The 24520-nt window shown below is 36.8% G+C and overlaps 1 protein-coding gene across 3 annotated transcripts in view; it reads right to left on the bottom strand.

Annotated features, from left to right (window-relative positions):
* The window catches only part of klhl14 (kelch like family member 14), a 76057-nt gene that overhangs the window by 19454 nt on the left and 32083 nt on the right, over nt 1-24520 (bottom strand). For all 3 annotated transcript variants that reach the window (XM_062980411.1, XM_062980409.1, XM_062980412.1), the window contains exon 4: nt 4391-4480. In XM_062980411.1, the coding sequence (XP_062836481.1) occupies nt 4391-4480 (90 nt within the window). The remainder of the gene's footprint in view (nt 1-4390; nt 4481-24520) is intronic.

Here is a 24520-nt window from a genome sequence, read left to right as displayed (position 1 = left end):
AGATCCCAGCAGGGTGGCTTTTTGCAGTTGGCAGATCGTGATTTTGTCAATGTCTATTGTTTCCAAATGCCGGCTGAGATCTTTCGGCACGGCACCTAGTGTGCCCATCACCACCGGGACCACCTGCACTGGTTTCTTCTTCTTCTTCTTCTTCTTCTTCTTCTTCTTCTTCTTCTTCTTCTTATTATTATTATTATTATTATTATTTGAAACACAAGATGAATCCACAGCAGACACTCTGCTGGCTGTTGTATTGGATCATACGTCGGACACTTCCCAAGTGTCTAGGACTGTGTGATGTATTGGCGAATAATGATTGCAGATCCCAGTAAGGTGGCCTTCTGCAGCTGGCAGATGGTAATTTTGTTAGTGCCGATTGTGTTTAAGTGCAGGCCAAGGTCTTTGGGCACTCCACCCAGTGTGCCGATCACCACTGGGACCACCTTGACTGGCTTGTGCCAGAGTCTTTGTAATTCGATCTTTAAATCCTCATATCGTGTCAGCTTTTCCAGTTGTTTCTCCTCAATCCTTCTGTCACCTGGGATTGCAACATCGACAGTCCATACTTTGTTTTTTAACACGATTGTGAGGTCAGGAGTATTGTGTTCCAAAACCCTGTATTATTATTATTATTATTATTATTATTATTATTATTATTATTATTATTATTATTAACATTGAGGCTGGTTGGCCATCTGTCAGGAGTGCTGTGCTTGTGCTTTCGGTGCACAAAGGCAGAAGGGGATTGGACTCAATGGCCCAAAGTGTCTCTGCCAACCCTCTTTTTTATTATTATTGATATTATTATTATTATTATTATTATTATTATTATTATTATTATTTATTATTATTGCTCAGTGGCCAACTATAGTCCAGCCCTCCAATGGTCCGAAGGATCGTGAACTGGCCCCCTGTTTAAAAAGCTTGGGGACCCCTGATCTGGCACATATCAACAAGGGCAATGTTAAGCAGACTTTCCACCCCCTCCCCAAATGTTTCCTAATTCCCTTTCTTCTTTGCCACTCCTAAAATGAAAAAAATGCAAAGGAAAAAAGAGGAAGGAAGTGACCACCAAGGATGGTGGATAGTAAGATTTTCTTTGTTGTGGTTCAGAAGAATGCTCCATATCATTTATAAAAATAGGAGGATGAGTACTTAGGAAAGGGATTCAAAGAAAGCTTCCAGAAATTAAATGGTTTTAATTCTACTGATTGTTTAATTGATTTTATAGTAACTTATATACTGTATATAACATACAGGGTTTTGTAAGGTTTTTTTTTGGTATGTTTCATATTCTGTAAGATGCATTATCAGTATTGAGGGAGAAAGTGGGATATAAATGAATATGATGATGATGGCCAAAATCTTATTGTGGATATGTGTCTTTGTAAATGAAAATGCACCTAGACAGTTCCATAATGTCCATATCTAAATAAGGAACTGATATTAAATTTCTACATAGGAAAGCCAGCAAAGTAACCAATGTACACTGGGACCTGATATGCATCAGGAGTGCTTGTCTACTTTGATAAAAGTTTGATACAAATTAGGATATTCTTGCAGGTATCTTGTTAGGCATCTTTGCAATTCACTGATAGTACTTCTTAGTCCCTCTGCTATATTGCTAAATATCATAGTTTGTGATCAAACATTATGGCCCATCATCATCATCATCATCATCATCATCATCATCATCATCATCATCATCATCATCATCATCATCACAGTAATATGGGAAAACCCAGTTTTGTGAACTGCCCCCTCCTACTTTTAAAGGAGACATTATTTATTCTCTCCCTGTGGATAGAAATCATGCATTCTAGGAATTCAGGATATATATACTATGACTACATGGAACAGCATGGATGTTGCACAATGTGTGTTTATTATTATCCAGGTCTGCTTCAATGTCTACCCTTTCTTTGAAGGGGTAACATCTCACCTCTTGAATTAAATAAGTTTCTGGAGAAATAATGTCTCCATTCAATAAAGGTGGAGATAGACCAGTGGGTGGTAAAAGAGGTCACTCCTGTTTTCAACCTGGCAGGTATTTTTAATATTCAAAAATTCTATAAACATGACAAACAGGATCTCTCATATAGAAACTAACAGACAGCTGCTTTGATTTTTTTTTTCATGCTCGGCAAACAATTTTGACTCAGCCTTGAAGTACAACTGGAAGCAGCTGGTATCAAGTTGGGAAAAACAGATGAGAAATCATCCTTAAGAATTTGTTGCTGTCTTAAGGAAAACCTGGTGGAAGATATTTTTACCTGATTTCTTTGGTCAATGATGTTTGAATGTGGGAAAGCGTGGTTGAACTATTTCTATGGGTTTCAGTTCTAATGATAATTATCTGCTAACAACAATTTAGGGATAGAGAAATAAAATGTTATTCTTCCAGAACACTGGTTAAAAAATAAATATTTATTGGGAGCAGGCTTTTAGACTGGATTAGTTTATTTAGCTCAGTTTTTAAGGAAATGAACAGATGTAACACTTTTATATAATTTGCTTTTGTGCAGATGCTGAAATGGGCCTTTCACAATAAAATATATGCAGTATATATAATTTCAGCTGGATCTTCTGGCGTTTTGAAGTGAAAATGTGTACCTGCAAGCTGTTTGATAGTTTCTCAGTCATAATGATCTCTTTTACACAGACTGCTACAACTGCAACTCTGCCTTCATATGCAAGTTTTTCAACAATGTCTTGACAATATTCTAAATTTTGCAAGGCATAATTTTCCCATTTTGCTCTGTTCAGAGGTTTGTTGAACTGTTTGATTTCTCTCTAGAAAATGTATGCACTTGTATATTTTTTAAAAACCTGGCTACTGGATAATTTCTATGTGAATTCCTTCACAAATGTAGAAACAAAAAAGTAGTTGAAGACTCAGAAGATTTTTGAGAATGTAAATATAACAATTTCATGTTGAACGAACTGGTTTTGTGGTGGAGAAATAGCATATATTCTGGACGTTACTGTGATCAGAAATGTAGAAAAGTATTAGATAGTGGTTAAAGCTCTTAAGCAGTTATCACAAAATATTTTAATTTGGAAAAAAACCCTTATCTAAACATTTGAAATAATGCGGCAGCTGATGAATGACATAAACACCAGAACTTCAAATGACATCTTTGTTGGATATGCAGGAGAATCCAAGGTGAATCATGTATAGAAGGAAGAGTTTCCACTTCCTTCTATATAAGCTCTCATAGTTCTAGATCTAGAATAGATCTTCTGTGGGTAAAGAAAGTTTGTGACAGATCAGACTTAGGACAAAACCTTCATGCTTTCTGAAATCTAAAATGCCTTGGATTAATCAACATTTCCTTAGACTATTTACTAACATGACATTAGGCAGCTGAGGTGGCAGGAAGGACTCAGTGATTCAAACTGCAACCCTTTCTTAGAAAGCCGTATCATTTTCTCACTTTTCAGATTAAATTTGGCTTAGAACATACAGAATCAGCTTTAGATGTACTGAGATACGGAATATAGTCAGGTGCGCAGGGGGTTACAAGTGGACATTGAAATATGGGGCTGGCATTCTGTTCAGTAATGATGATGATGTAATTATGCTAATGTACTATTACAGTCACGGCACTACTGCAATAACTGAAAATTTCCCCAAACCCATCTTTCAAATCATGCAGCTCCCCAAAAGAGGATTTTCCAAGGTGCTGAATATTCCTTGGGTGATGATATGGGACAGATTTCTTATGGGAGTGGGACACGCAGTGAGGTCCTGTTGCATCTGTTTGTTGTAGCATGTTCCACTACCAAGAGTAGGCCTGGCATGTGTCACCACCCCGTTCTCTAGTGCCTTAGAAAATCCTTGGAGGGAAGGGTTACATACCTTGAAAGGTCTCACAAAAAATTGACAATGGTAAATATTTTATGAGTGCTACCTAGTGAATGTTTTAGACATGTACATGAATCTGCTAGCAACAAAGTGCAGTATTTATAGTGGACTCTGAAGAAAATGCTTCAGCTGTACTTCATAAAAAGGGGAAATCAGTCTGTTTAGCATGACTTGCAAATGCTGATTTATTATCAGTAAATGCTTGATTTTATCGCTATTTTATATATCCATATACTGGGGTCGCATACACATTTCTTAGTCAGAAAGGGGTTGTGAGTGGAAAAAGTTTAAGAAGCACGGCCCTAGAGTATATTTCATACTGTGTTTGTGTGAGAGAGACAGACTGTTAGGGCTAGTGATGAAGATGAAGATGAAGGGCTGCTTCACACAAAATCAATGGGTACCATCAATAAAGTAAAGACACTTAATAATAGAAACTTTTCTTGTTCTAGTTAACATTTTGCACTTCTGTGCGATTTATATACACTTTCTTCAATTATCCGTTTATTGTTGTATACATACCATTGGGATTCCACTGGTCTTCTCCTCCCAATACGAACAAGAAATTTTCTACTTCCACAACACAGTGGTGGGCACTATTATATGGCATAACTGTAAGTAAAACAGAAAACATTGATCATATTCAATCTAAATATCAAGGTAATTTCAATGCATTTACTTTTGGATGGGTCCGAACATAGCATTCAGACATAATGAAATAAATCAGTTTTCAGTTCCAATATGTATGCCGAGTGAATTAAAAGCTGCTTTTCAGTCCTAATTGAGATTCAGTACTAATGTAGCTTGAGCATTCCTTATCTAGAAATCCAAAATACTCAAAAATCTGAAATTGTCCATATACAGTAGAGTCTCACTTATCCAAGATTTGCTTATCCAACGTTCTGGATTATCCAACGCAGTCTGCCTTTTAATAGTCAATGTTTTTGTAGTCAATGTTTTCAATACATCATGATTTTTTGGTGATAAATTTGTAAATACAGTAATTACTATATAGCATTACTGCGTATTGAACTACTTTTTCTGTCAAATTTGTTGTATAACATGATGTTTTGGTGCGTAATTTGCAAAATTATAACCTAATTTGATGTTTAATAGGCTTTTCCTTAATCCCTCCTTATTATCCAACATATTTGTTTATCCAATGTTCTGCCGGCCCATTTATGTTGGATAAGTGAGACTCTACTGTAGGTAGCTGAGATAGTGACACTTTGGTTTTCCGTTGGTTCAATATACACATATTTTGTTTCATGTGCATCTTACAATAAACATCTTATATAAAGGGAACTTTAGGCTATATGTATAAGGTGCATATGAAACATATATGAATTTTGTATTTAGACTTGGGTTCCATCTCAATATGTACATATTTGCAAATTCATGTGTATGCAAATTTCATTTGCAAACACATGTACACATATTCCAAAAATCTGGAAAAATCGGAAATCCAAAACATGTCTAATCCCAACTATTTCAGAAAAAGGATATTCAATCTGTATCCTATTTTGAAAGTACTAGAAGGTACCAAATTAGTTTATCACCAATTTCTTCCAGATAATTGCATGTAGTTTGTTTTGATATTCTACAGACATATTGAACTGTAGCACTGTCCAACTAAAACTCTGAATTTGAGACCAAATAAAGGTTACAGAAGCTGTATAACAGTTGTTGCCAATGTTTGTGACTCACTGGAATTGTACTCACACCTTTTGCTGGTACAGTAGAGTTTTGCTTATCCAACATAAACAGGCCGGCAGAATGTTGGATAAGCGAATATGTTGGATAATAAGGAGAGATTAAGGATAAGCCTATGAAACATTAAATTAGGTTATGATTTTACAAATTAAGCAGCAAAACATCATGTTATACAACAAATTTGACAGAAAAAGTAGGTCAGTACACAGTAATGCTATGTAATAATTACTGCATTTACGAATTTAGCACCAAAATATCACGATGTATTGAAAACATTGACTACAAAAATGTGTTGGATAATCCAGAATGTTGGATAAGCGAGTGTTGGATAAGTGAGACTCTACTGTATGTAGTTTCTGTCTGGATGCTAACTGTAACCTCATCAAACAGCCGCAGCACTATCAGCTTCTGCATTATTTGTGGACACAGTGGTTTCCACATCCCATTGCGCTGTGAAGTTTACACACAGCAGGCTTGCGATCTGTGTCTTATGTGGGATTACTACAGCTGCAATTCTCTACCAATAAATGTACTAGAAGAAGTCAGATTTGTTTTTCTTAAAAGCTGTGGCACAAGAACAATTACAAAAGACACCAAGCAAGCTTTGTTCAGTTTGCAACATTTTACAACAAAACTCAGAGTATTCAGCAGCTTTCTCTTACACAGCAATAAGCAAACTGAAGTTCTGCTGATGTAATAACCCTCCAAACATATATATGTAATTTCCAGTACAATGTTATCAGCTACACTGACATTTTTAGTAAATCTATTCAGGAATTCCTTTGTTGAAAAATCAAATCGGTTTTTCCAGAGTTGCAACATCCTTTGGATTTTTCTTTTCTTGTGTGGATAGGACTATTACTGGGGATGGCAGAAAAGTAGGAATTTTTTTCCTGTCTCATATTTTTTCCAGGACAGAGCTGTAGTGTAAACTGCAGTTTTAAAGCCATAAAATGTATTGCTCTGTAGTATGTGATGTTGCCTAGAATTGTATGTTGAAATGCACACTTATACAGCTTTAGTTATCATGCCATATGTGGTAGTTCTGGCCCAGTGTCTCCAATAGGAAAAATAATGTCCTTGTTCATCTCATCATATGGGCACCTTAAATCTAGGTGAGGACAAATGGGGAGGTGATGTGCATGTACAGGCAGGGAACTTATTGCTTGACACGGATCAACAGAGCACTTAGGAAACCAGTGCAGTGGGAAATCAATATGACTCAGGGCCAGCACTTATTCTGTGTGCTTTTGCCAGTGCCAAAAAAAAGAGGCAGCCTATCTCACACTTGGATTATTTTGGGTGATATATCTCTCATTTCATTTGTTTTATTATCTTTTATTTTTCTCAATGCACTCGAGCCGTATAGCATATGCAAATAACAATAAGAAATATGTGCAGCTTTCTTGTTTAGGACACATTTTCTTAAAGATCAAGTAGTTTCATTTAAGCCCCTTAGTAGGGTTGTTTTATTTTATTTTTTGTCAAGGCAACGATGAATAAGCAAGATGAATATTTACTTTCCAGTAAAGGTCAAATATTTCCATAGTCTGTGCAATTGTTAGCTAGATAGGTTTGGGGGAAATGCATTAATTAATGTTACTTATTGCTAGTAGATCTTACACAGTTATTAAGCTGCCTGCCATACACACTGTTAATCTACAAAATACTTACACAAGTAATTCCAAATAACTCAGTGCTATATTTTTGGGACAAATAGTTTGAATATGCAAGGGCTACAACAGTGAAAGCCTTACCAGCTGGCAAAGCAGTCAATTTTAATGGGCAGATTTATATTCATATTGGTTCACAACAATTACCACATTAATTTAATACTTAGGATTAAGTCTGATCTTTGAGTCCACAAACAAGCTTGCACTCTTTACTTTTTGCACTTTCGGGCAATTTGAACAAGCACCAGTTCTTAAAAGAAAGCACCATGAAATAAACATGGTATTTCTTTTGTTCGTATTAGAGAAGTTGATAAGCATTTTTTTAAATTCTATGATGATAAGACATTTCAAAGAGAAAGGAATATATTATTCTTTTACAAATTAAATTAAATATCATTGTTTCTTTTGTACATTTACTGAAACTCTTGCCTAAAAAATCAGTTACAATTTACCCACCAAAAAGGAGCCCATGAACAAGTTTTGATCCGCCCAGATGAATGCAACCCCTCAGTTTAGCATCATGACACAATGCACCTCCTGATTTTGTTGCAGTATGCAGTCAAATGTTAACAAAGTGCTTACTGTGCTCTTTGAAGTGTTTACTGGGGTACAAAGTAATGATACAGCAATCAATGTTTTTCATCACAATAGGAAACATACTGTTTTCAGAGCCAAGTAGTAACAACATCTAGGCAACAGTAATGTATTTGTTTAATGCCAAAATATCTACAGATATGCAAAATGTGTGAAAATGGCAGCGTATCAGTACCCCTGCCTCCCACACACTTTGATCTCATAATCCTCTTCTATAGGCATATATGAAAATCACAAGAGAAGGAAGGGAAAGTTCTACAAATGGTACTTGGAAAAGAAAAAAATACTTGTATAAATAAGGTCTACAGTTGTGGTCACAATACAGAGAGCCACAAAACCAGCCATGTTTCTGGAGTCATGGGAAAATGGCATTGTGGACTTGCATGTTTCAGATAAGCAGCTACCACCAGTTGGGGGAGTTTGAGAGACACAGACAACTGTAGTCTCTCTGCATGTATGTGCCTTCATGTTGCTCACTGACTTATGGTGGTTCATCCATTTTAAAGGGTTTTCTTATGCAAGGAATAATCAGAGCATGGTTTACCACTCCCTTTGTCTGAAATAAATCCAGCATCTCAGTCTCCCATCCAAATACTAATCAAGGGTGACCCTGCTTAGTTTCCAAGATCAGATGGGATCTGGTGCCTTTAAGATATTTAGACCCCCCTAATGGTGGTCTACTGTACAAAGGAAAAAAATCTAAAAGTCTCAATAGATGCTTTAGTCCTGATTCAACAGGAAACCTTAGTAGAAGTCACACCCCCCCCCCCCCCCCCGCATGCCTATAAGTCCTCCAGCACTCCTAAAACATGTAACAAGTTTTTTGGAATCTGCTGCACTGGTGAATCTCCTGTTCCAGGATGTCTTTCAGAGAATTTTAGTATATATGCTATGAATTCATGAGTATAAATAATGCAAAGTATGGGTCAATGTGTAGTCTGTTGATGCAGATCACTGCTCTCATTAATTGAACAGTGTCCTTTACTTTGCTGATTTATTTGAATATGAGTTTCAGCCTCCCTCATCTTTCCATTTCGTTTCATCTCAGGTGAGTACCTATTGTCCCCTCAAAAAAAGGTATTTGAAAAGAAGTTTGTACGCCACGCTCAAACACAGCCCAGTGTGAGTTTTTAGCGTGTCAGTCAGTGAGTTAGAGGGAAAGGGTAAAGAGAAGCTAATCAGGATGAAATGAGATTAAAGGCTGTCTAATTTTACAGCAACTGTGATCCATCAGCCACTGTGAAAGTGACAGTGGAAATGAATGATGGAGACAGACAGGTGGGGCTGTACATTTCACTGATTTATCCTCAAATGCACTGGGCCTTATTTTATTGAGTGAACATGACCGCATTTATCATGACTGTCATCTAAACCCACTTCCCTCCATTTAAAAAGGTCACTTTACTAGGAGGAAGTAGGATAGAGGCACTTTCAAAAGAGATTTGAAAATCTAATAACATGTGTTTATAAAGCTTTGTGCAAGAACTCTCAGCTTTATTAAACAAGCTGGTGAAGTTAGATGAAAGGAGAAAAGACCAATAAATAAAAGGAGAAATTTAATATCTGAAAAACACAAGTGCAAGGACTAATGTATTGATCCTAGAAACAAAGGTATTCACATGTGGCCATATTAGAGAGGATAGCATAAATAGGTACTTAGATTTAACTCAATTTCTTCCTCAAACTCTGGGGCTCCAAGTTAGAAGTCCAAAGGTGGATCGAAGACCACTGCTTCAGAATTTGAGAGAAGCATCTCCGTTTATTCATCAATGAATAGACCAAGAACCTTGTCTCAGTCAAGAAAGAGTTGGTTTCCTCCAATAACTTTGTTTGAAACCCCCTAATTCCATTGTGTGCTTTGCTTAGACTGAACATAATGTAGTACAGTCTTTTTTTGGCTGACTAGTAGGCATAATAAATTAGGGAGAATTTTTCCTACCCAAAGCAAACAAACAAAAAGTAGAGCCATATCTGCTGTCTTGCTACTTTCATCCACGACACTTAAAATTCTTGACCTTTGTTCCATATCACATCTGGCAATAATAGTATTTCTACCCAAATTACGATGCCATTGTGTTTTCCTAATTACTTTGACTGGAGCTGTCCTTGTGCCATGTGCATTTCCACCAAATATAAACACAGCATAGCTTGGACATGAAGAAGTTCCATCAGTTTGTCATAGTGAAGTGTGAAAGGCAGATACAGTATATGTCCCTCAAATGCAGTGGACATAAGCCACAGATCCATAACTGGAGAGTTTCTTTAGGTCTAAATCCCCACAGGGCTAATCAAATACACTGGGTTTGCCACATTCTCTTAACTTCAGAGGAAGGCAAAGGCCTATAAGAATAACAGCTCAAAAACTAGCACTTGTCAGTAAATTTAAGCATAACTTCTGTTTGAAAAATATTCACTCTGAATACAAAATAATGACTACTGTATTTGGAATGAATTTTAACAACCCCAAATATATTAAATTTCTGGTCACAAATTCACAAACCTCTGAACTAGATGGGGCATATCATATGTGAGAGGACCAAATGAAGCTCAGAGGGTAATAACTATGTTTATGTTTCTGAACAAAGTGAAAAATCAATCTTGAATTTTAAAATGCTTGGGAATTCAGTATGTGGAGGGTTTCACTGATGAAGATACATCAACAGTACATTGCATGCAAGTATTAACTTCTTACTCATGATAAGAGATTTTTTTTTTACTGTACATGTTTAATAACTTCTTGTTTAATATCCTCTATGCCTGTCCATTATTGCTCTCATTTTATAAACAGGAACTACTGTAGAGGGATTTTGGTCCACTCTAGACAATTAATGTTTTGACATAAATTGCCAAAATACAGTTCCTTATACTATTCATACACACCCTCAAAGTGAAATTGATTTAGTTGGCATTAATGTACACATGATACTCAACATTGTGAAAATGCAAAATATTTTATTGTCCACAAAATGGCTTTATACTTTGATAGGTTAGGAGAAGTTTCTTACATTTCTAGGTGGTGTCTCTGACAGAGAAATGAAACAGCTACATGCATGTTTGATGGTGTATTCACATCTCAACTTATTAAGACAAGGTATTGCTCATATGAACACTGTCAGTGACTTATTTAATGCTATCCAGGAAATGCATGACAGGACTTTGAATACTGGTTTTTCATCTGAAAATTTATGCATTGGGTTTTGCAACTTTTAAGTGGATTACTAATACCAGAGATAGCAGTTGAGATAAGTAACCTTTATTTTCAGCAGCAGCTCTCACATGTACATGCATGTACACTATTTCCCCCCATTGTCCTAGATACAAACTCAAAAACACCTAACATAGAGCATTATTGAACTACAAAAACAAAGTACATCTTCAGCAAGCCTAAGGGCCTGGTCAGACCTCTCCATCTGTCAACTCTAAGTGACAAAATTGACGCTGTTCTCATTTTTCCCTCAGAAAGTATTTAGTGAACAAGGATGTCAGGTGTTTATATGAACATAGGATGCAATGAGTTTGCAACTTGCTCACAAACATGTTGTAGATAAAACAGATGGTAATTGTGGAATGGTGGACCAAAATTCGCAAACCCGGAAAAAAGAGTATTTCTCTGTAATTCAGAGAAATGGCTTATATGTTTGCAGAGTCTCATTTAAAATTTTCTAGAGCTGTGAGTGCAGACTTGCCAGAGTGAAAACTGGAGAGGTTACTTTCAATGGTTGTATAGGAAGGGGGACTTAAGCGGGTCTTCATTGGTACCCGGCTGCATAATGAACAGCACCTACTGAAATTCTCTTCTACACAAACTTTACAAAACAAAAGCCATACCTAGTTTTCAATCTGGCAATCTAAGCTGAGTATCCTTTGGGCAAGGAAACCACTCCCATTGTCTGTCTGTCTATCTGTATTATCAAGTTACTCTCCATGGGTTTATTTTATCTGCTGTAGAAGCAGGAGCAACATGGGCATCAGGGACTTTCCTTTCATAAACATATTCTCGTTTTCTAAGTGCTTGTGCCCCCTTCGCCTTAAGAGCCCCAAACTATTGCAAAATGCAGAGGATTTACTTCACCAACCCTCCAATATGCCATGACACCCCTGATAGGTAGGTAAAGGTTTCCCCTGGTGTTAAGTCCAGTCGTGTTTGATTTTGTGGGTTGGTGCTCATCTCCATTTCTAAGCCGAAGAGCCAGCGTTGTCTGTAGACACCTCCAAGGTCATGTGGCTGGCATGACGGCATGGAGCGCCGTTACCTTCCCGCCAGAGCAGTTCCTATTGATCTACTCACATTTGCATGTTTTCGAACTGCTAGGTTGACAGAAGCTGGAGCTAACAGCGGGTGCTCCCCGGATTCGAACCTGTGACCATTCGGTCCGCAAATTCAGCAGCTCAGTGCTTTAACACACTGTGCCACTGGGGGCTCCTGACACCCCTGATATGAAACAACAACAAAAACAACAACAACAACAAAAAACAAGCAATGTAACTTTCCGTTTTGATTTTGGCCATTTTCAGTCACTTTTTTGTGTTTTAGGAGGTTTTTAAAGCAGGGTTTCTCAGACTTTTGAAGCCATGGAGGCATTTTTAAGGGAAAGTTTATCATGGAGCCCCAAGAAACCTTTGGACACAGAGGCCACATTGCATTTTAAAATTTGACAGATGGGTCAGGCCAGTGGCAGATGGCTGGAGGATATTTGCGTGGACTAATCAAAAAGAAAACATGCACAAATTCCTATTCCTTGTTTGTAGTGCTAAAGCAAGAAAGAATAAATGAATACAATTTTGAAAATGAAGAACAGTTTTAACCAACATAAACTTAACAGTATTTCAGTGGATGACCCCAGGGGCCATCTAGCCTTTGCAATAATAACAACAACAACAAGAGCGACCCAAGGGTGCAGTCCAACCTGTTTCTGCCTTGCAGTAAAAGCATAAAGCAAAACATCACCGACTGATGGCCATCCAACCTTTGAAATAATAATAGTAATAATAATAATAATAATAATAATAATAATAATAATAATAATAATAGGAGCAACCCAGGGGCTATCCAATCCAAACTCCTTCTGCCTTGCAGGAAAAGCACAACCAAAGCAGTGGTGGGGAGGCCTTGCAGGCCATGGTGGCAGAGAGGCCACATAGGTTGTGGCAGCGAGACTCTACCAGCCATGTGCTTCCGGGGGGGGGGGGGGGGGGGCGCTGTTTTAAGGTATATCAGAAAAGGTGTGGGAAAAGAAACTTCTGTGTGATGTCCTCATTTTGAGTTGTTTTCATGTTTAACTGGTGCTGTAGGGTTTCTATCTTGATCTAAGCAGCCATGGTAAAGAGGAACCTCTTTGGTGTTTCTGAGCTGACCCCCCCTCCCAAGTTCCTCTTTCCTTTCTGCTGAACTGATAACTTTGAAGACAATTAGGAAAATTGCATTGAGATAATTGACCCTTCTCCCCCAATGCCACTTTTCCTTCTAGAATTAGTCTCCAGGGATTACTTTAGCCAAAACGATCCAATCATAAATCTGAAATATGTTATGTATAGGTCTTTAATTTTGTTTAATAATGTGTGTATTGTGTTGTTTATGTAATGTATGTTGCTGTTTTTATGCTTGTAAACTGCCTTGAGTCCCTTCGGGGAGAGAGGGTGGTATATAAAGTTTTACTTACTTACTTACTTATGTGCTTTGGTCCTTAAAAGAGAGTAACTTATTAATCCAAGTACAATAGAGTCTGACTTATCCAACATAAACGGGCCGGCAGAACGTTGGATAAGCAAATATTGACAGAATTTGACAGAAAAAGTAGTTCAATACGCAGTAATGTTATGTTGTAATTACTGTATTTACGAATTTAGCACCAAAATATCACGATGTATTGAAAACATTGACTACCAAAATGCGTTGGATAATCCAGAATGTTGGATAAGCGAGACTCTACTGTACCAAGTTAAAACTGAAACAAATATGAGAGTGTTCTTCTCCCAAGGTTTTTTTTGACATACTTAAAAAAAGTATTCTGGTTCTACTGTGTTGACAAATTTTATACAATATTAGTACAGGCAGCCCCAAGTTAAGAACAAGATAGGTTCTGTAAGTATGTTCTTAAGTTGAATTTGTATGTACGTGAGAACAGGTACATTTTAAAGTGTAACTCCAGCCCTATCTATCTGTCTATCTTTGGATAGCATAGGGAAATATGAACACCCCTGTGATAATATTTTGCTGTCTGCCTCTCTTCACTTTTTGTTCCTGTGATAATTGGATTTTGAAAAATGTGGCTTGTTGTGGAAACAAGGATTGATGACAAAGCTCCAGTGAAGACCCCTTTCCCCCATGATAATGCTTTCAGGAATGAATTTCCCTTCCAAGGGGTAGATTTCTCTCATTTCCTGTTTGTAACTTTGGGACTGCTTGTATACAGAGAAGACATTGGGCCAATACTATACAACTTTCAAAAGTGCCCATCATTATGTAGGTGAGAGCTCCCCCTGCCCCAATCATATCAAACCCAAAAAAACAGCATGTAATTCAGAATAACATTTGACATTATCAGTTAATATAACTATTCATAATGACCAAATGAACAAAATATTTTGTTGTTTTTTCAGCCAGGAAGTGATTTTGAAGATGTAGAACGACAGTCCTTCTCCAGGTTACTGAAAGCATACAGTAGAGCTTCTTCTCACGTTAATACAAGGCTGAAGTCTTAAAACAGGAATTCTGTGCAGACCCATTTGGGGACAAATCCTATTGAATTGAAGGGGGCTTCTCTGTAGATATGTGTAAGATCACATTGTCAGTCTGTCAATTTAATCATGATAGCTGCAGTGTCCATCTACCTTTATCCCTTAAAAAACCTAATTCACTCCTTCATCCATTCCATTTTAGACTGACTAAAGACATAGTTCATAGCTGCCTGCCCTCCCATGCCCCATCTCAGGATGATCTGAATTATGTATTAATCAGAATTCGCAGCCAACCAAAAACAAAGAAGCGAAATGCAACATGAATTACTTAGCTAGTTTTTCTCCAGCAGTTAACTCCTGTTTGTTCCTCCTGTTCAGTCTGAAGGCAAGAAATCAAATGCAGTGTACAGAAAACAAATGTATTTGGTGCCAATCCTGTCAAGTACTGAGTTCCTACAAATCTCATTGATTGTAACAGACTTGGCACTAAATCTGTAATATCTGCTTTGTCTTTTCTTGTCTCGGTTCCTCGAACCCAAACTGAATAAGAATCAGTCCGTGATTCCTCTGGCAGTCCAAACACATCTGGTTTCCTTTTCCATACAACAGTCCTGGGAAAAGAATTGCTTCTGCTCACTGCCTTATGGCTGTTTCACATATTACATCAAAATATAATTCTTCAGAGTTCCTCTATGAATTTAGCCACATTCCCCCCTCCTTCAAAAAGAAATTTTCTCATGAATGAAAACATACAATTAAACTAGCTGTGAATAGCAAGATTGTTGTTTAGCTGATGAGATCAACTGATTTTTAAAAGCTAAAAACACTTTTGATTCATCTAAAATGTTTTCCAAACTGACACCTTATAAGAGGCACTCTTTCTTGTCACAGAAAGGAAATACAGTCAGCCCTTCATTGGGGTTTGGGGCACAGAATCCCCATGAAAGTGAAAAAATGTGAATAAAGAAATTGGGGGGGGGGGGGGTTTACCTGAAATAACATGTCTCTATAAAATTTTAAGTTTTCTAGCATGATTCTATGCTTCACTTCCACTAAAAGCTGATTATAGAATGCACTGGAGGATCTAAAAATTCCTAGAGAAGTGTTATCTCTAGATATGTCTAGGTTCTCCAGCACTGACCACAGATACATGCTAGAAGACCTAGAGATTCCCAAAGGGAACATTTTAATCAAATCATAAATACAGTAATAAAATTCTCGAAAGTAAAAAATGCAAATGTAGAGAGATGTCTGTGAAGCCTCTTCTATGTTGATGAATGCTAAACCACACCCTTGTATAATTTATTGTTATACCCCTGACTTCCCTGCTTATTTGCTACCAAGACTTCTTTCTCTGCAGCAGTGATCAGATACTCTTAATGGCTACTACTACGAGTTTAGTGCAAACTGATTGATGGATTGATGAATGTGTATTCTGGAAGAATACAACAGAAGTCTGATTTAATTGTCTATATGCTGCGGGATGTTATTGTGTGCAGCTACTTTGTGTTTGGTGTTTGTACAATGTTGGACTGGATGGCCCATGAGGCCTCTTCCAACTCTACTATTCAATGATTCTATGATTCCTAATGATAGTGTTTGATCTAAGGTGACACCAAGATATTTAGGGTGGGAACAGTGTTCAAGCTCTTGGCCTTCCCAGATAAATTTCAATTTCCTGTTGGCTTCACTGTTATGTAGGTGGAAAGCACACACTTGTGTTTTGGCAGGGTTAGGCTCAGAGCCGGCCCTAGGTAATTTTCAAGTGTAGGCGAACAGAATTTTGGTGCCTCCCCCCAAACCAATCACTGAAAAATAAAAGCGTTGGATAAGCGAAAATGTTGGATAATAAGGAGGGATTAAGGAAAAGCCTATTAAACATCAAATTACATTAAGATTTTACAAATTAAGCACCAAAACATCATGTTTTACAACAAATCAACAGAAAAAGCAGTCTCAACTGCACCCCCGTATGTTTTGCGCCCCAAGCGACCGCTTAATTCGCCTCATTGTTGGACCGGCTCTGGTTAGGCTTCAGGTGGTTATCTTTGTAGATCTTGTGATGTAAACTTTCTATGTAAACACTCAACACTATGGAGCATGGCTGTATGGGTCATGAAAATCTGTTGCCCTTGTTGGAAGGTACTGTGAGAAAGAGTAAAGGAAAGTGGAAGCTTCTACATCAATACTGTGTGGTAATTCTGAGATTCTGCTGATGGCATTATTAACTGACTCACACAATAACAATGGATCTGTCTGGTTCTGGAACAGCAAGTCCTAGGCTTCTGCAATGACTGTATAATGCCTTCTAGGTGTAAGGACATTTGGTTCCTGTCTCCTATTCAGTGACACTTAGCAGAATAGTTAGAATTTTGCAGCAAATAGCTGTACTGGTTGGTTATTCCATCAAATCAGTTTGCAAGCTAGCACTGTCACAAGGCAATTTTTATGGCAGTTGGAGCTCTTTATCACATGTTGGTCCACCAGGACGTTGAGCTTATATCTGCTGTGTCAAGTTGCAGGCCATCATAGTAAATCTATTCCCATGTTAGCCTTTCTAATCTTACACTTGACATAGCACCTTTGAGCACTAAGTAATTCATGTGATGATATGTGTGTTTATGCAACTTGAAAACAAGGCAACTTTATTGAGCAAGCAAAAACAATTTTTATCCCTGTCCTAAAAAACAAACAAAGCAAAAAAAAAATAAAGGGAAGAAGAAAGGAGTGACACTGATCCAAAATATTAACACACAATGTATCAGTATTTGAGACTATATTGTTTGGAATGAGATATTTGGAATAAACAAAAATAGAAGAAAGACCACATTCAGCTAAAAACAGCAGTGCTAAGGCAGCATTTAATATTATATATTTTTTAGAAAATACATTTAAGGAAATTCTGTTATTGAAAGTTAATTGATATGGGTAAACATAACCTTTCAATCACAGGTACAGCACATTTGGTTATAAACTACTGGATTTCCATTCTTTCTAAGAACTTTTCTGTCTCCCTGTTAGATATGCAGCCATGCATCATTAATAAGAATGTAGTCATACATCATGCTTGGCGCAGGCACTCTTGGCTAAGTCAGTCGTCTCTTTCTCTCTCTCTCATGCATGCACATAGACACACACACACATGAGAGAGATTCCTGCCTTTTAGATAGATATTTTGCTATTTTTTTGGCCAAATGTAATCCCATTGAAAATGGCTGAATCTTATAATAAAACTAATATGTCTGTCCATCTATTATAGTTTGTTTCCCTCATCTGAATTTAAAACAAATTTTCATTTTGTTGGACTATATAAGAAAGAACATAATGTACAATGGAAGCTAACCAGATTCTTTCATTCTTACTAGTTTTATTATCTTTTTATTTGTTTATTTTTTATTTTTTTCTGAGCAATGCTAGAGGGTCATAATTTAAATAGGAAAGAAAAGAAAAACTCTTGTGTTGAATTCCTGGCTGTGAAAGTATTTGACTGCTGCCAGCCAGTGTAGACAATAATGAACATTACTAGACAGACCAATAATATGATTCAGTATAAGGCAGCTTCCTGAGTTCTATGAAGGTCTACGCATTAACCCCCCCCCCCCCCCCAATATGTCATGAGTTGCCTTGGACATTTTCTGAGACAAACGATAATGGATAAATATTTTCTGAAAAGTAAATCAACTTTTTCTCCAAGAGGGGCATTTATTAGTACAACAATCGTATGTTCTAGGGAAGTCATTAGTTCTTCAGATAACCAAAGCCTTCATTAAAGCTGTCTAGCACATAGAGCTGAGGCTGCTGCTTTAGTAATGTGCCAGTGCTTGTTCAAGCTTTTCAATGCTGGGCTGAAACCAGCCTCAATGCAGCACTGAAGCAGGAGCCTTGGTGCTTGTGACTGCTGATTGAATAAAGTGAGATGCAAAGGATTCCTGGGGACCACTGAGAATTGTTCATCAAATTAAAACTGGATGTCTAAACATGTACAGCTGGTACAGCATAAGTATAATAAATGAAACCCTCAGTTTTCTATGAATGTAATGGAGTCATATCAAGAGGTTCAACGTATGTACCTTCATTTAAAAAAAAAATACAACAATTTCTTCCCATTAGTGCATAACCAATCAAGGTAATTTACTGTATTTTTTATTTTTGCAAACTAAGTTACAGTGTTTAATTTTTCAATGAATTGTTATTTTATTTATAAAAAATTGGAAGAAAGTATCCTCATGACAGAAAAGATGAAAGCAGAGGAGAAACAATAATCTCCAATATAGCCTAAACTAAGGCACCAGATTCTGTCTGATTCTGGAAGCCAAACAGGGTCAGCCCTAGTAGTTAGTACTTGGATAGGAGCTGTTAACTAATACCAGGTGCTGTCAGCCTTATTTCAGAGGAAAGAAAGGGCAAAACAAATCCTGAGTATTAATTGCCTATAATTTTTTTTTGTTGAGGTTCATGGGGTTGCCAAAAGTCAACAGATGACTTGAAGGCACATATGCAAACAGAAGGGGGAATGTTAGAACAGATTACAATTGATATATTTGTTTATAATAAACTAAAATGTAAAATAGAAGTACTGGAGGAAACCATTAGTGATTATTTTGGGTTTTTCTTGGACTGTGCCTTGAATATCTGCAGACGGAGGATTTAGATGGCAGTAGTGCTGTGAAGTTGGCAGATTTTCTTGCTGTCCTATTCCACAGAAGTAGAGGAGCATATTGGGTACAGAAAGCACCAGCATAAGTCCTTGTTCTTGTATGGCAGGTATTTGCCATGCTATTGCCATAAGACAACTCTCTTCCTTGCTACACATTTATTAATCCTTATTTCTGGCCCTTGCTTTTCAGTAAACATGCATTAAATTAGGCTGTCAGTGGCTTTTCTTTTTAAGAAATCAGACCACTATGTATAAAATTCTCTTTGAATTTATATAGTACAATGATATCCATTTATACAAAACTGAAATAATTTAGTCTGATCATTTGTTAAATGTAGTATTGCTAATAAGTTCAGTATGTAATATGCTTTCTCATTCATAAAACAGAAATATATTTTGATTCAAATAATCTATATACTAATGTTGTATGGATGAAGGGTATAATGAAATGGAAGATAAACCTAGGGTACATGTTTATATGTTTCTCACACATATATAAACACAAACCATCATAAAACTTGGAACCTATACTTGGAAATTTCAGAGAAAGTAAATTGGCAAAACCATCTCTAGGTATTCCTTTCCTAAGAAAATCCCATGAAATTCATGGGGTTGATACAAGTTGACAGGAAACCTGAAGGCACATACACACACATACACTTGTAAATTCTACTACTAATTGAAAACACCATGGTTGCCACTTATAACATTAGACAGATGATGACATGGCAAAAGGAACATTTGTAATAAAAGCTAAGAAGCAGCAATGATATCTTCTTTTTAATAGTATGCACCCTTACATATGGGCAGGAGGAAATTTAATTTCAAATAAATTCAGCTTTTTTGTCATCACAATGGTTTTTAAAGAAATGCTTATCAATATTGGGATAGAAAAGCAAGTATTTTAGTCCTGGTTCATCCTCATCATTTTAACCAATACAACAAAGACAAAAGCATTAAAGTAAAATTAATCATGTCAAAAGATTTTAGCAAAAACAAGTGAGACCATGCAGAAAGCATCGCTTTGTCTACGGTGAAGTCTCGCTCTGATTAAAAACATATAATGAAAGTAAAAGTAATACATCATTGCCTTAGTGGTGGGATTTTTTTTGGATGTGCTATAAAACTCTGAATACAGAAAAATAAAAATTAATGGATTCTTTATCTCTCGTGAAGAGTTTACAGTTATTTCGGTTCATTTCTACATGTGAAGCAACAATTTGTTTAATAATTAGTTATAATCTAAGCTAGTTTTTGAATTAATTTTAAGGCATGCCTAACCCATTGCTATAAACATTAGGCAATCATAACTAAAATATAAATATAAGCAGTGATCCATGGTTTTAATTTGAAAAATGAAACTGAATTTTTGCAGTAATTCTACAGAATCAAACTTACTAAGGAGTAAATTTCAGTGAATCCAGTCAGGTTCACTTCTAAGTGATTGCAAAGGATTTTGCTGTTAAAGTACTATATTGAGAGCATTTATACAGATGAAGACACTGGCAACAGTGAAATGCTTTTGCTGCTAACCTGAACCATCCAATTATGCTATATGTCGCAGATAACACCCATTTATTTCAAATTCATGCTTTGTACAGACCCTGAGTGTGACTACAATGGGCAAGTCAGCAAAAAAGCATTTCCCTGTATTTAGTCTTTTCACTTCATTTGCAAAAACTGTTTCCTCAATTTGAGCACAAGAATGAGACAAAACAAGATCTCTTAGTGTGCTCTCCTTCTGGCATGTTTTCAGAAAAACTCTGAATACAAGCATGAACAGAAAGGGGATAAGTTGTATGAGACCCCATAAAAATCTCAGTCTTAAATCTTCACTCCTTCAACATATTTTCTTTAAAACCACTGACTTCTACAGTATATGCTACTTTGTTTGTTGCTGTTACTGAGGTGCTATATACAACTAAGATCATTGCAATAATTTCTATGAATGAAATAAATGGAAACATTTTGTGTAACAAACAGCAGTGCAAATAAAGCAATAACTTTAGCCAACAGAACATGGCAAAACAACCATTTTTATTGGTATGCATAGCAGAGCAATTCAAACAAGTGTTCCTATGAATAGTATTTGTCCCTGAGCTATTGACAGGCAGTTCTTGGTGAATTTCCAAGAAAGGAAACAACAACAACAACAACAACAACAACAACAAAACAATTGCTGTCACTTGAGACAAATATGGTACTGGTCCCTGGCATAATGGGGAAAAATATTTGCTGCTTCCTCACATCATATAACCTGAGGGCGGTTCCAGACTGCACTTTAATGCGAGTCCAATCAGGTTTTTAAAACCCGATTGGACTCGCATTGAAGTTTGCACACACCCCAGAAAGTGCATGCTTTCTGGGGCGGGTGTCCAGATGCCCTCTTGGAACCTTTCAGGAGGGCAGGGAGACAGCCCCCAACCCCTCCCAAAACCCCTTAAAAATGGGAAAAAAGTAAAAATAACTTACTGACCTTCATTAGGCCTCACAACACAGTTCCTGGGATGTACCATTACATGCGAGAAAGCAAGGGGCCCCAAATCACTCCTGCCTCCCCTCACTTTCTCACGTTTAATGGTACATCCCAAGAATTGTGCTGTGAGGCCTAAAGGAGGCCAGTAAGTTATTTTACTTTTGGAACACACTATCAAATTAACTCACCACAAAGCAGTGTTTTCCTACTTTGTGGCGAATGCAATCACTTTTCTGTGGGACATCATCTGGATGCCCCTCTTGGAGAACCGGGAACTCTAGCTTCTAAGGGGCTGGCTGGATGTGCCCTGAGAAGCAGTGATGCACAGTATCAACATCTGACTTCCATCTCTTTTCATAGTTTTGGATATGTCATCTTTGTGATGACCAGGATCTATGATTTACTGAATTTCTGTATAAAATATGTCAACAGATGGAGTCATTTATTCTTTTTCTTCTTAGAAATTAAAAATATATATCAAGGAAGTATTTCCCCTACAATCCAAGTCACCTACTTAGCACTTTCATACCATTTGATGACTCTATTTGATGTACATATTATACTCATTTTACTAAAGCATCATGAAACACAGTATTTCTCCCCTCTACATTAAAACAAAGACTAGTTACAGTTTGAGATTTATTCTGGTGTTTCTGAGTGCAGAAAGCAGCTTTTTCTATATTCAAAAATATTAGAAACATAAATGTTTTTTTATGTGCAAAGAATTGCCAAATTTTCACAAAGATTATCCTTATCAGGGTTTCTCTACACTTGAGAAACACATTTTAATTCATTTAAAATATTTCTATTCCCAATATAAGACATCAGAGCAGAAGTAACAAAAACAACCCTAAACTTCTGGTGGCTAGATTCACACAATCTGCTAGATTCTGTCACATAGAAACATATGAGTATGTTATTTCCATTTCTGTCCATGGGTGATGCAAAAAAAAACAAACAAAAAAAAACAGCTACTTTTTAGTATCTCAACATAAAAAGCAAAGTATTTGTTTGTTCCAACCAAACAGAGACAAAACACGGTTCTTTTTCCCCCAAGTCATTCCTGGCAGCGTGGCCAGCTAGCAATACTTCCTAAAGAATGAATGTCACATCAATCTGTGAGATGGAAGCAGCACAGTAACAAATAAATATTAGAACAATCCATCTAGTATGGTTAAAAGTAGTGGCAATACTTCCTACCCCCAAAAAAGATAAAAAAGAAAGACCAGTTATACAAAAATTAAATGCAACCCCATAAATATTTCATTAAGTGATAACAAGAATTGTATTAATCCTCTGTTAAACCCCAGCTACTTGTCACAGATGACATTGTTTCATGTGATGAATTACAGTAGGACTCCCTTATTCATAGATTCAATACCCCCCATTTCACATACACTCTAAAAACCATTCTCCCTCAGAAGTGTTTATGGGTCTCTGTATCCTTCAGTGCAATTCTGTGGTGTGCTTTAGGGCAGTGGTTTTCAGCCTTTGGGTCCCCAGATGTTTTGGCCTACAACTCTTAGAAATCCCAGCCAGTTTACCAGCTGTTAGGATTTCTGGGAGTTGAAGGCCAAAACATCTGGGGACCCACAGGTTGAGAACCACTGCTTTAGGGCCATGTATAGTCAGGATATAAAAGTAAGGTAAAGGTTTTCCCCTGACGTTAAGTCCAGTCATGTCTGACTCTGGGGGTTGATGCTCATCTCCATTTCTAAGCAGAAGAGCCAGCGTTGTCCGTAGACACCTCCAAGGTCATGTGGCTGGCATGACTGCATGGAGTGCCGTTACCTTCCCGCCGGAGCGGTACCTATTGATCTACTCACATTGGCATGTGAGTCAGGATATAGAGTTCTCTAATATCCAAAGTTTCAGGTATCCACAGAGATGTATCCCCTATGGATAGGAGGTTTATACTGCATTTCTATTCACTGATATTCATTAGGAGAGTATATTCGAAGACCAAGTGAAAGTATCCTATCAAGTACTATGAAACACCCTATACCCTGACTTTTTTCAATATACTGTACATGAGATCACCAAATTTGACACATACTATTAGATATTCTGAAAAGCCTAAACTTTTAGGGGATTTGAAAATGAAATTAAAAATATTAAAAATGAAGAATTCAAATAACTTAATTAGAAATAGAATCAGAATTGTTAAAGCAATGCATAATTAATTTTATTGATTTTATCACAATAAGATGTTATGATAGCCCCTAGCATAGATAATTGGCCCAACTGGTCAAATAAGCTTACAAGGATGGTGAAAGTGAGGGAGAGTATCAGAGAAAGGAAGTACATTTTAGATTTGTAACACACACACACACACACACGCTAGTCAATTAAAATTATTGGATCTGTATTATATAAATCTTGCATTTATTTTAGTGCTTTCCCCCCTTGCGGGTAATTCAGCTTTATACAGCTGAACTACCTAACTAGCTAACTCAGTCCAATGAATGCCATGAAACTAGGTGGAAGGGAATACAATAGTGCAGAAATGAAAACTATTTCAGTATATATATTAACATTAAGAAAATGTCCCAGTTTTTCCTGCAGGCAATATTCTTGTTATTTAAAGGCATTTTAGTACTTATTTCAGGGAAAGAAATGTTTGATTTCCTGATTTTCTTCTACTTTTAAACATTACAGAATTGTTCAACAGCATTGAAATAAAGAAACACCTTCATACAAATTAAAATTATTTTAAAACATTGATTTAAAATGTAATGCTTAGGTCTTCCCCTCTAATGCATGGCAACTATTGTAGGTAAAATGTAGCAGGGTCTAGACAGATAAAAAGCTTTGATCCCCAGGTACGCAAAGTCAACTATAATTCAGCATGTATGGTAGTT

Source organism: Anolis carolinensis, chromosome 4 (genome assembly GCF_035594765.1).
Source record: "Anolis carolinensis isolate JA03-04 chromosome 4, rAnoCar3.1.pri, whole genome shotgun sequence".
In the NCBI taxonomy this organism is placed as follows: domain Eukaryota; kingdom Metazoa; phylum Chordata; class Lepidosauria; order Squamata; family Dactyloidae; genus Anolis; species Anolis carolinensis.
Note: the sequence above shows the minus strand (reverse complement) of the source record. Positions and strands in the feature narration are given on the sequence as shown.